Here is a 13800-nt window from a genome sequence, read left to right on the forward strand (position 1 = left end):
TGAGGCAAAAAAATCATGATTACCTCAGGAGATGGAAAAAAAAGCTTTTAATAAAATTTAACATCCTTTCAAGATTAAAAACCCACCAGGAAGAGAAGGGAATTTTTTTTCTTGTTGGGAAAAGTATAAACGGCAGCCATACCCCAGAGAAAAAACCCCAACATGGCGCCTAAGCACCTTTTCTTCCTACCTTCTTCTTTTCTGCAGTGGCGCGAAAAGTTCCCGCCCCTGTGAACTCTCCCGCTGGCGCCAATTTCAAACCTCGCTGGCGGGGAACCTTAGCCCCAATGAGAACTAATTCCTGGGCTCCGGAGCTGATATCTGAAAGAACTTGCCAATAAACGGGTTGCCTGCCATTTATCTAAACCCTACCATCTCCCCCTTAGTTCTATATAAGCACACTGCTTTTTGCAATAAAATTGGAATTCTCCCGGCGAAGTGTCTTTGCGTGGGGAATTCTTTCATTTCTTAACCTGATAAAAAATATTTACAAAAACTCTACAGCAAATACTATGTTTCACAGTGACAAGATGAAAGCTCTTTTTGAAAAGGTATAAGACATGATGACCACTATCCCCACTTCTATTCAATACAACACTGGAGATCCTAGTCAGCAGAATAAGGAAGAAAAGAAAAAAAAAAGATGAAAAGGTACAAGGACTGGAAAGAAATAAGCAAAATGGTCACAGATAAAATGTCAGGAGCGTAAGCATTAAATATGAACTCTGTTTTTGATAACAAATAAAAACAAAGTTATTTTCTATATAACACCAATAAATAAAAATGATTCCAAGTACCATATTAAAAAAAACCAAACAGGTATCTAGGATTGGGGTATGGTTCAGTGGTAGAGCACTTGCCTAGTATATGTGAGGCTTTGGGTTTGATCACAAGCGCCACACTCACAAAAAAAGACAAATATAACATAAATCCCACATATATCTAGGGTAAAATTTATGAAAACATATGTAGAACTTCTATGGGGATAGAATTATAAATGTTCACTGAAAAACTTCAAAGACCTAAAGAAATGGAGAGAGATACCATACTATGGCTAAAATCTGATACTGTAAAAATGTAAATTCTCCTTAAACATTCCATGGATTTGATGCAATTCCAATCAAAATCCCAACAGGGATGTGTGTAGATCATTTATAAGCAGACTCTAAAAAGGAGAGAACAAGAGCAGCCAAGCTACTCTTAAAGAAGAAGAAAGAAGAAAGTGGGTATGTTTTCCTCTCTTAAGATTTTTTTTTTTTTTTTTTTTTTACATTTGAATCAGATGAGGTATAATTTTTCTCTCAACAGTTTTAAAAACATCCTAAAAAACTATAGCAATTAAGACAGTGTGGTATGGAATAGAACTAGAAAAACAGGACAGAATATAGAAACAGAGCCACATAGATATGGATTCTTACATCATTATAGAGGTGGCACTAGAGGAAAAAGGAGAATCTTTATTTTTTAATATTTTTTTAGTTGCAAATGAACACAATACCTTTATTTTATTTATTTATTTTTATGTGGTGCTGAGGATTGAAACCAGTGCCTCACACATGCTAGGCAAGCGCTCTAACACTGAGCCACAACCTCAGCCCTGAGAAAGGAGGATCTTTTCAAAAGGTGGTGCTAGAATCCTCAGATGTTTATATTAGGGAAGAAAGTGACATTAGACCTTACCATCTACTCAAGGTGAATTGCAATTTTAAAGATTTTACAGAAGTTTTTTTTTTGTTGTTGTTGTTTTATTTTTTGCATTACTGGGGCTCAAACCCAGGGTCTCACGCATGTTAGGTAAGTGCTCTACCACTGAGTTACATCCCCAGCACCAAAGACATTTTTATAACCATAGGGAAAGAAAAAGATTTCCCGAAAAAGACATGAAAGCCCTTAAAAAAACTGATAAATTCTTCCCCAATTCAAATTAGGAACTTCTGTTCATCAGAAGTGGAATGATATTATAAACATAAGAGAAGAGCTAAGCATAGTGGCACATGCCTGCAATCCCAATTAGTAGAGAGGCTGAGGTAGGAGGATCTCAAGTTCAAAGCCTTAGCAACTTAGCAAGGACCTACGCAAATAGTGCCACCTCTATAATGATGTAAGAATCCATATCTATGTGGCTCTGTTTCTATATTCTGTCCTGTTTTTCTAGTTCTATTCCATACCACACTGTCTTAATTGCTTTCTTCTCAAAATTGAAGAAAAAAAAAAGTAAAAAGAGTCAGGGATGTGGCTCAGTGGTTAGATGCCCTTGGGTTCAATCCCTGGCACAAAAATAAAAAGAATTTCTATGACTGGACAGGGTGGCACATATTATCTCATCAACCTGAGATGCTAAGACAGGAAGACCGCAAATTCAAAGTCAGCCTCAGCAATTTAGTAAGGCTCTAAACAATTTAGTGTGACCCTGTCTCAAAATAAAAAAAATAAAAAGGGGAATGTAGCTCAATGGGTAAGCACCCCTGGGTTTAACCCCTGGTAATTACAATTAAAAATAAATAAACAAATAAATAAAAAAAGAACTTCTACAAATAGAATTTTAAAACAGATAATCTAATATAAAAATGAACAAAGACCAAGGTAATAAATACTTCACCAAAAAGGATCTCCCAATGGCCAATAAACATAAGAAACAATGCTCATCTTTGTGAATTATCAGAGAAATTCCAGGCATGTCACAATGCAATACACTACACATCTACTACACTGATCAAAATTGTCCACTTGGGGGCACTCACTCTCCTTCACCCTTACTCAGGACCAAGACAGAGGAAGCTTCTGTGGCCATGCTTAATCCATGATTACCAATGCAGAAAAACAAGACAAACTTGTGTACAGCTCTTAAAAGTTGTTCTTAGAAGTGACATGCATCACTTTCACTCACATATCCTTAGCTAAATTCACATTTTGGTGGCTAAAACAAATCACACAGCTATAGTTAATTTAAGAGGGCACAGAATTATAATTTTACCATATGTCCTGAAGGAGAAAGACCTAGAAATATCTGATTAATGGTTCTGATGATGACCACACTGAGAATAAATTTCGGGTAAGGATATGGAGGCATGGGAATACTCAGCCCATTGGTGGGAATATAAATTAATAAAAGCACTCTGGAAAAGTTTGGAAATACCTACTAAAGGGGCAGGTACTGTGGCTTACATTGAGGCTTATCAGGTCTTGGGCCTCTTGTGCTTCCCCTTCTTCTCCTTAGGGACCCCACCTATGACCCACCAATTCCATTATCAAGAGTTATAACTGTTACAAGTGAAATGTATGATATCATAAACTTTTAATAATATTCATGCCAGAATATTTCATACACAATCTAAATCACACAATGAATAAATAAATTATAGTATATTCATATAATGGAATCCTATGCAGAATGAAATGAAACCTTCTAAGGCTACTCATGACAAATTGGATTCTTATAACCAACATCAAGCAAAGGAGTTAAGACATAAAACAGTATTTTGTGATTCTGAAAGTTACCTTGAAAGCATTCTCATGAACTAGGTTGGACTGGGGGGCTCCCTCTCTTCCAAATGAGAAGGGCTACACTCAATTTCAACTTTCCATAATACCTACCACTGTCTCCTCAAGGTGTAACAACCCATAAGTCCCCAAGTTTTTAGGTATCTAGCATCTCAAACTTCTATAAACAACTGATATACAGGGCTGGGGATGTGGCTCAAGCGGTAGTGCACTCGCCTGGCATGCGTGCGGCCCAGGTTCGATCCTCAGCACCACATATAAACAAAGATATTGTGTCTGCCGAAAACTAAAAAATAAATATTAAAAAATTCTCTCTCTCTCTTAAAAAAAAAAAAAAAAAAAAGCAAGAGTTCTTTCCTATTTAAAAAAAAAAAAAAAAACAACTGATATACAAATGCAGACTGTCTGGAGTCTTTAGAACTTTGTGTATCTCTGTACTCCCTACAGTTGCCTGATAAAGAAAGAACACTGGGGGAGCGGGCAAGGAGGAGCCACTCCAGCAGAAACTAGCCCCAACAAACATCCAGGGGGACAATGGGAGGATGAGGGATCTATACCTTCTCTTCTCTTGATTGGAAAAATTCCCTTTCACCCAGTAAAATCTATCCCTTAATCTCTGCTCAAGATATTGAAGAAATTCATCTCTGGCTTAATAAACATCAGGTAGTATCCACAAAGAAACTCACTTTGCACACCAGGTGGTAACCATCAAGGTAATACCTCATATTTTACAAAAAAAAATTTTTTTAGTTGTCAATGGACCTTTATTTTATTTATTTATTTACGTGGTACTGAGAATCGAACCCAGTACTTCACCATGCTAGGCAAGTGCTCTACTGCAGAGCCTAAAAATCCTAGCCCCATTTTACATTTTAATGGTGTTTTAAAATAATAATGACAAGGCATATGGAGACACTGCTCCATTCCCCTCATATTCTCAAGTTTCTTAATATTATTCTTTTTTTTTTTTTTCTGTCACTAGTATAGAAGAGAACTAGATTTGGACTATTTGCTCTTCTTAACAAAGTGTACAACATTGTAGCACATTTAATAACTGACAAGCACAAAATAATTCTAGTATTTGCAAAGAGAAGGGGCCAAGAGATTTCTGAAATTTCCAAGATCCTTTCAAATGAAAGGGAGAGTGACTACCTCAAAAGTATCAGTGAGCTCTGGATACTTTGCAAACTCTCAGAGTTCCAAGTCAGGTCTATCTAAGGAATAGGGTTCCATGATTCTCCTGCACCAAGTTGCTGATAAAGCCGAAGCCGAAGCCAGAGTCAAGCTGAATGTTCAAAGAAAACTTTACTCCTTTCCAACATCCAAACAAGAACCCACTGACTGCAACAGCCCCAAAAGTGGCATCTGCAAAGCCTGGTCGAGTCAACTGAGACTTAAGAAGATCCTACTGGAAAACAAGAGATTTCCCCCAGATGGCAGCTGCTACCAAAGATGGACCTCAAAACTGCTCTGTCATGATAAAAACAGATTAATAAAGGATCATGGCCAATGAGCAGTAGTTTCCCCAAAGTTCTAACTTGCTCCAAGGGCCATGAACCACAGTGACAACAATTAGCTAATTTACCACAAACAGCACTAGGGACAGCACATGCCCAGCTGGATGAAATGTTTCTATCCCCTTGCTGGCTATCATCTATGTTTAACTTGGCATGCTAGGACACAGGCCATGTCCCAGTTATGCTAGAAAAAAAATCTAAGAACACTACTTGTTCTGAATTCTGACTCGGAGTGTGCTTTCCTACAGAGTATTGCCTGACCTCAAATTATGTCACAGGTATATTAGTCACTACATTACCCCTTAGGAAAGATATAAATTTTACTAAGTCAAAGCCCTGGTATTATAATTATTCCAAAGATTCATTATCATTTTGGCTTATGCCTATGAAACTTATTTTATAAGCAATATAAAACTATGTGGCCACTTACTCTAGAGTTATCACTGCTCTACACCAAGAAGCCTGTGAACAGATGAACCACAATATAGGCCCAGTGATAATCTTGTAGATGTTAAAACAATTGATAGATCTTAGAAAAAAAAAAGCCCTAAACCAAAGTTATTAAACATAAATAGGTCATAGGACTATATCAGAGTAAAACCAAGAGAAAGAACATGAAGATGTAAAGGTGGCTAAAGATGCTATAGGCTCACAGTTTTTCAGTAACCCTGGTTTGAGAGAGAATGTACCTTATCCATATGGAAGATCAAATCCAATTCACAAACATTTTCAAAACACTTATCCAGAGTCTCCACAAAAACCTAGAAAACAAGGAGAAATAAAGAACAGAAATGAGAACATATTCACAGATTAATATAAATATTACATTTCAAAGTAAAAGGAGCATAACGATAAATTTCAAAAACAAAGAAATCCTCCCTTTTGTTTCCACAATTAGCCGTATTTATCCCAATTCAGGGGGACAACCTAAGACAGGAAAACCTTATTTTTGGTACAACAGTACAACCAAGTAGACACATGTGGCATTCTTTCCTTTTTATTATAAGATGCTAATTGCATAAAATAATAAGTTAAAATATCAACTATTTATAATTCCATGTCCTTTTCCTAAGCCTCAGTATACACCTCTACAAAAAAAATTTCATTATTGCAACGTTAACAATAGTTGTCTGTTCCTTTTAATTAATATTAACTTTAAAATATATTTTGATGAATCAACAATATTCACATTTAACTTTTACACTACTTTTCACTTTGTTGTGGTTGTTACCAGGGATTGAACCCAGGGGTGCTCAACTATTGAGCCACATCCCCAGCCCTTTCTATTTTTTGAGATGGCCTCATTAAGTTGTGGAAGCTGGCTTTGAACTTGCAATGCTCCTGCTTTTAGCCTCCCAAGTTGCTGGGATGACAGGCATGCACCACCATACCTGGCTATTTTTTAATTTAACTTTTTAGTATAATATAAAAGTGTTCAAATGATAAAGGCATGTCTTAATTAATTTTCAGAATGAAAATAATCATGTGACTACTATCCAGATACCTTTTTTTTTTTGGTGTTAGTGCTAGGGAACAAACATAGCTCTTACACATTGTAGGCTACCACTAAGCTACATCCTCAGTCCTTCCTTACTTTCTGATTTCTCTCTCAGAGAATAACCTAATTTCAATAGCCTTGTAGTCAGCAATGTCATTAGTTGTTCAGTGCTGCATGAAAACAGGTCTTACTTGAGGTTTCCAACTGACCCAAATCAGGAATGTCTTTCTGCTGTGGCCCAAGGTAGGTGACATAGGCAAACTGTCCTGTGGTGGCTATTAGGGAGATCCACTAGGGCCTAATGCACTCTGCTGGGGTTGATCTTGCTCTGTCTCTTCTCCATGAAAGGTATGGTTACATCCAATGCTCAACAGTTGTATTTTCCTTGGTGACTCTTGATATCAAGATGCAGGGAACAGAGAAGCTTTTGAAGTCCTGCCCTGGGATTGCTAACCAGTGCTCAGTCTTCTGGATTTTTGTTTTTGTTTTGTTTATTTTTCCACCCCTATTTTCTATCTCTGTCCATTCTCAAAGTTACTTAACTTGATTTTCTAACACTTAACTGAGGTAGGTTCTTATTTCTTTTCCATTTCCTCTCAGAGAACATTTTGTTCTGTGTTTTCATTTATTTAGCATTCATTTTTGTCTGTCATATTTCTCTGTAGGTTTTATTCATTTTACCATTTCACTTTTTTTTCTGTGAATGGTGTCCACTTTTTCTAAGTTGCTTTCTTACTATTTGTTCATTTCATCTCTTTCTTCCATTTCACATTATCTTCCTCTAATCAACTTTTTTTTCCATTCATAAAAACAAAACAGATTGGAAATGCTGTACAATCATGCTACTTGTTGACCACTCCCCAAACATTTAAAATTTTTGCTTAGATTGGTCAAATTCTTCAGTGAATTCTTTCTATTTTCTGCCTGGAGAGCAAAGCACTGGCTGCTAGAAATTTGGGAGCCAATGGGGGAAAAGAGCTGGAAAGTTAGTATCAGAGGCATACATTCATTTAATCCCTCTGATTTGCATTACTGATTATGCCTAGTATCCCCCAAACCAGAGAACTTCCTTTTTTTAGTAGTTATAGATGGACAGAATGCCTTTATTTTATTTGTTTATTTTTATGTGGTGCTAAGGATCAAACCCAGTGCCTCACTAGGCAAGCACTCTGCCACTGAGCTACAAGCCCCAGTCCCCAGAGACACTTTCTTTAACCCTCTGTAAGAATTAAACCTCTAGACTCATACTTGGGGCAAGGTAATTGCCCAGACAACTGGAAATGTCTATAGGACTTAGGGATCTAACTGGTTCCCAAACAGCTTTTTCTGTTCACTCCACACCCACACCCCTGTTGAGATTATGCAGCAAGCTCTATGTCCTTTTGGGACTCTGTAACGCGTTATCAGGTAGGCTGTCAGCTTTCCTTGTCAGCTGCTTCCTTGGGCTCAGAAGCCCTCTGCTGCTTCCTTGGGGTAATCTACTTTGCAAATATATAAAAGCTACAAGTAAAATAAACTCTCACATAGTCAGCCTTCTGTATTTACAGGTTCCCTATCAGCAAATTCAATTAACTGTGGAAGGAAAAACAAAAAAACTGTGTACTGAACATGTTCAGGCTTTTTCTTATTGTTATTCCCTCAACAATACATTATAACAACTATTTACACAGTATTACCCTCTACTAGAGATTGTAAGTAATCTATAAGTGATTTAAAGTATATGGAAGGGTGGGGTAGGGGTTAAATGCAAATAGTATGCCACTTTATAAGCAGAACCAATCCTCTGAAGATATGATAGGACAACTACTGTATGTACAATTTTTTTTTTATCTGCTGGTTTGTTATTTCCACCTCCTAAACAAGAAAGAAGGTTATGTAGATACTCTTTGGAAGATCTTACCTTCGGCACATAATCCAGCACAAATAAGCTGGGCAGTAATGATAATAAAAATATTTTTTTCAAAAAAACAAGCAATGGCAAAACTACTGGAGAACATTTTTATAACCTAGGAGCTGTAAGTCAAAAGATCAAGAAATTTAACTCCATAAAGTTAAAAAACCAATAGATTGAAGAAAATATCTGTAATAAATGTAACAAAAAAATGATTTAGATCCATGAAGTTAGGGGAAAAAACCCAATACACACAAATGGGTTGTGTGTGAATAAAAAATAAAAAATGAATAAAACTAATGAGCCATAGATAAGTGGATAAATGGTGCAGTCAGACATTTCCAAATTCCAATGGCCAGTAAACACAAAAAGATACATAGCCTCACTAGTTTTCAGGAAAGTTTTAGAAAAAACAAGGAATTGACTGTTCTCACCCATCAGATAGGCAAAAAATTGAAAATATTCTTAAAATTCAAAAAAGTCTGTGAGTTTATGGGGAAACAAGCACATTATAATCCATTAGTAAGCATATCAAAGACAAATCCCTTTTTAGGAGGTAATGTGGCAATATTTGACAACTTGGAAAGCCCATCTGGGCTATGGCTCAACAGTAGAATACTGACCAATATGCATCAAGGCCCTGGGTTTGAGTCTCAGCATTGCAAAATAAAATTAAAAAGTTACAAAAACTAAAAATAAAAATCACTCCCTTATTAAAGCAATGATTACGATTTTAAGAATCTATTCTAAGGAAATTAATACATGTGCACAGAGATATATTTGCAGGATGTCACTGCAGTATCACTTGCAATAGAAACTGGGAAAATCCTAGATGCCCACAAGTAGGGTTCTAAATAAAATATGATGATACATCCATATTATGGGAAATCATGCACATTAAAAAGAATGCATAAATGTAGAAAAAGCTCTGAGACTTATTAATGTGATAAAAAACAAACTGTAGAACTATGCATACAGTATGATTACTTTTTATTTAAAAATATGTAATATATAGAGAGAGTACATGTGTATTCGTGCATTAAAAAACTTGGTAGTAATTACCTTCACAAGGGGAATGGTGTATAAGAAAAGGATGAATACTAAGGGTGAGAACTTTTCCATTCTACCCAATAAGATGAGCTGTTTGAATCTTTACAGGAAGAATTATTCATAGACTATCCGTGTAACTTTAAAAACTCAAAATAAAAACAAAATATACTTGAGGGCTGGAGTTGTAGCTCACTGGCAGGTGCTTGCCTAGAATGTGTGAGGCACTGGGTGCGATCCTCAACATCACATATAATAAATAAGTAAAATAAAGGTATTTTAAAAATGGTTGAAATTCTAGAAACAGGCTTAAATTTATATAGAAATTAACTTTAATTAGGAGTAGCAAAACAATGGGAGACTGAATAATTTACAATCATTACTGGAGAAACTGGATAAAGGGATGGACAGAATGTAAATTAAATTAGATCCATATCTTAGCATATATGAAAAGAAATCTGATTTGTGTTTAACAGATTAATAATACATATTTTTTAAATTGGAAATAAATGGTTTAGAATTTTGTCCCAATTGTGACAGGAAGCTGGGCCTGGTACACACCTCTAATCCCAGTGGCTCAGGAGGCTGAAGCAGGAGGATTCCAAGTTCAAAGCCAGCCTCAGCAATTTAGTGAGGCCCTAAACAACTTAGTGAGACCCTATCTCAAAATAAAATAAAATAAAATATAAAAATGAAGGTGTGGCTCAGTGATTAAACACTCCTGGGTTCAATCCCTGATATAAAAAAAAAAAAAGAACCAATTATGACAGGAAGATTAATTAACTATTGAAGAAGTAGAAAAGGTAAGTGTAAAGTAGATAATTTCAACTATACTGAGATGTAAATAATGAATAGTAACTAATTACGAATTAAAAGAAAAGTTACGTGGTGGTGAAGAAATGTCTGTGAAAATAATAATAAAAGCTTACCATCCTGAAACTTGAGAATAATCGTGATATTAGGACCTGTTCTGAATAAAAACAATGAAGCTTCAATGCAAGATTCAAAAGAAAAAATGAATAAATTGAGAGTAATGCTGCATTTAATTCACTTCTAATTACAAATCCAACAGGGACTTTTGATACCTTTATAAATTATATAAGAATGTGTATAGATGAACAAATGGTTATAAATACCAGGGAATATGTTAATAAAAAACTGTATCCAAGAGGAATAAATTATTTTGCTAGGTATGTGAACCTATATTTACAATAATAAATAAAACAAGGTGAAATTAGTGTAGAAAGAAAAACATAACTCAGTAGAACAAAGCTAAGAGTAAAAACTTAATCAGACTATATATTCAAAGTCTATCAAGCACTGTTTGGGGAATGATTACACATTCTGGGCTCATCCCATTCTACTCTGGGGAAACCACAGTGAATAAGTCATGTTTTCATCTGGCTAATATTCTGGGTATGGAAGAACAGGAGGCAAAGAAATCAGATCTTTTCTATTTGTCAAAAGTACTTTGAGGGGTGCTGTGATTGTAGTTCAGTGGTAGAACGCTTGCCTAGCATGTGTGAGGCCCTGGGTTCAATCCCGAGCAACACATAAAACTAAATAAACAAAATAAAGGTACTGTGTCCATCTACAACTAATTTTTTTTTTTAATTTTTTTTATATTTATTTTTTAGTTATCGGCGGACACAACATCTCTATTTTGTATGTGGTGCTGAGGATCGAACCCAGGCCGCACGCATGCCAGGCGAGCGCGCTACCGCTTGAGCCACATCCCCAGCCCATACAACTAATTAAAAAAAAAAAAAAAAAAGGTACTTTGAAAGACAGGTGTGGTGGCGCACACCTTTAATCCCAGTGACTCAGGAGGTAAGACAAGGACCAAAAGTTCAAAGCCAGCTTTAGCAACTTAGCAAGGCCCTAAGCAACTCAGAGAGACCCCATCTCAAAATAAAATATAAAAAGGACTGGAGACATGGCTCAGTGATTAAGAGTCTCTGGGTTCAATCCCTGATATCAAAAAAAAAAAAAAAAAAGTCTTTAAAGAAAGTAAATAGAATGTGTGGAATGGGAGTTACACTTTGAGACAGAGTGCCAAAAATTCACTATAAGGATTAACATTAGTACTGGGCCATGATAAATAAAAAGCAGTCATTCAAAGAGCAATAATTAAAGAACCTAGACAAAAGCATGCTAGTGGACAGAAAGAATATGAAGGCCCTGAGGCAAAAAATTTCTTGAGTTTGAAGAAGAGCATGAGGCTAGAGTATGGGAATGGACAAAATGTATATGGTGAGGTCAGAAAGACAAAGGAGCCAGACCACATCAGGCTTTACAGGCTATGATAGAGAATCTGGATTTCACTATAAACTTTAATAAATTATATATTAAAGTTTCTTCAACAAGGGGAGATAAAAATGGATTGTTTACATTTACCATAACAGTTCAAAAAAATTAATTTGAAAAAAAAATTTTAAATAAGTTTGCATATTTCGTGGATGGCTAGAGATTAAACTGAGAGCCTCATGCACACTCTATCACTAAGCTAAGTTAGTGTTAAACCGAAATGCAAAAAGAATTACTTTTTTTTTTTTTTAAGAGAGAGAGAGAGAGAGAGAGAATTTTTAATATTTATTTTTTTAGTTTTTGGCGGACACAACATCTTTGTTTGTATGTGGTGCTGAGGATTGAACCCGGGCCGCACGCATGCCAGGCAAGCGCGCTACCGCTTGAGCCACATCCCCAGCCCAAGAATTACTTTTTCATTGATTATAAGGCAAACCACTGTTTTATGTGTTAACAGAAAAAATGCTGTCAATTATAGTCATTAGATGTCATCTACAGTAATACACAGCCTGATTTTAGAGTTATTGAAGTGTGTGATAAATGTTCATTCCTAGAATAAATGAAATACAATATTACAAACCAGGATCTAGACTTCAGTGGACGAGTGGTTCAATTATATCACAGAAGGCTGACATGAAAAGAACAATGTAAGAGTACACACTGAAAAATTAAGCATGGGGCTAGGATTATGGCTCAGCGGTAGAGCGCTCGTCTAGCACGGTGGGACCCAGGTTCAATCCTCAACACCACATAAAAATAAAGGCATTGTGTTGTATCCATCTACACCTAAAAAATAAATATTAAAAAAACCAAACCAACAAACAAAAAAAAACTAAGCATGACTAATAAAAACTCAACTCTTTGTGAGGTATGCCTATCTCTGAGTAGACATTTAAAATGACATACTTCTGTGTTGGAGCTAGGACAGAACACAAACTTATATAGTGCTGGAGGTATTATAAATTAATAGTCTTTCTGAATAGCTATCTAGCAATATGTATTATAACTAGAAATATTAATTCTCTTTGATTCTGATATTCTGCTCTTACGAGGTGTGAATAGGAACAATAACATGCATAAAGAATTAGAGAAATATTAATTTAAAGAAATAGTAAAATGGAATCAATCAAGCCAAGCATGGTAGTTCATGCTTGTAATCGCAGCTATTTGGGAGGCTGAGGCAGAAAGATTGCATGACATAGGCCAGTCTGAGTAACTCAGCAAGATCCTGTCTTAATAGAACATTTTTTAAAAATGTTATTTTTAAAAAAAACATGCTAAAAAGCATTCAGTGGTAAGAGTGCTTGCTTAATATGTATGAGGCCCTGGGTTCCATTCCTAACTCTGAAAAAAATTAAAAAAAAAAAAAAAAAAGGAAACTGCAAAGTATGTAGTGCTTGTTTCCCTAAGCATTCTGCTGACTGGTTCAGTTGAGAACATTCATTTTATCCCTACCACAATGTTCTGCTTTGACCTACTCTTAAAATACAGAGGTAAGTCATGACAAACTCAGAAGCAGAAAATGTGAAGTCCATGTTTCTGCTGAACACCAGAACCTGTAGTAGGCAGTAGGTTTTCCTGGGCTCACTTACATGACCTTGCCCTCTGACTTTTCCCAAAGAAGCTCTATAAACTGTCAAAGGATACTGAAGCCAAATTGGAACACAGCCATGATCTTGTGAAAGCAATTGCTCTTTTCTTATACAGCTAAGTCTGTGCTTGACATCTGGTTTTGCCACACCAAGCAAAATATCACTTAGGGATATTCATCACATCATAAAACCATAAAAAGAAGCAAAAGAATGATCATCAACTCAGGAATATGAGGAGGTAAGCACAGTGGTACACTCCTGTAATCTCAGCTACTCAGAAAACTGAGTCAGGAAGATGGCAAGTTTGAAGCCAGCCTGAGCAACCAAGCAAGACCCTGTCTAAAAATAAAAAATTAAAAGGGCTGGAGGTGTAGCTCAACAGTAGAGCACCCCTGGATTCAATCCCAAGACTGCGAAACAAGCAAGCAAACAACAAATAAAATAGAA

The 13800-nt window shown here is 35.9% G+C and overlaps 1 protein-coding gene across 4 annotated transcripts in view; it reads right to left on the reverse strand.

The window, feature by feature from the left end:
- Window positions 1–13800, reverse strand: part of Ap3s2 (adaptor related protein complex 3 subunit sigma 2) — a 49254-nt gene that overhangs the window by 27248 nt on the left and 8206 nt on the right. For 2 of the 4 annotated variants that reach the window (XM_046437463.2, XM_046437448.2), the window contains exons 4-5: window positions 10384–10419; window positions 5708–5779 (exon numbers count right to left, since the gene is read on the reverse strand). In XM_046437463.2, coding sequence (XP_046293419.1) covers window positions 5708–5779; window positions 10384–10419 — 108 coding nt within the window. The remainder of the gene's footprint in view (window positions 1–5707; window positions 5780–10383; window positions 10420–13800) is intronic. The other 2 variants (XM_046437474.2, XM_046437456.2) reach the window with 1 other exon arrangement.

The sequence above is a fragment of the Marmota monax genome, unplaced genomic scaffold, assembly GCF_021218885.2.
Source record: "Marmota monax isolate L192 unplaced genomic scaffold, Marmota_monax_Labrador192_F-V1.1 WCK01_AAM20220418_F8-fsc00005, whole genome shotgun sequence".
Lineage (NCBI taxonomy): Eukaryota > Metazoa > Chordata > Mammalia > Rodentia > Sciuridae > Marmota > Marmota monax.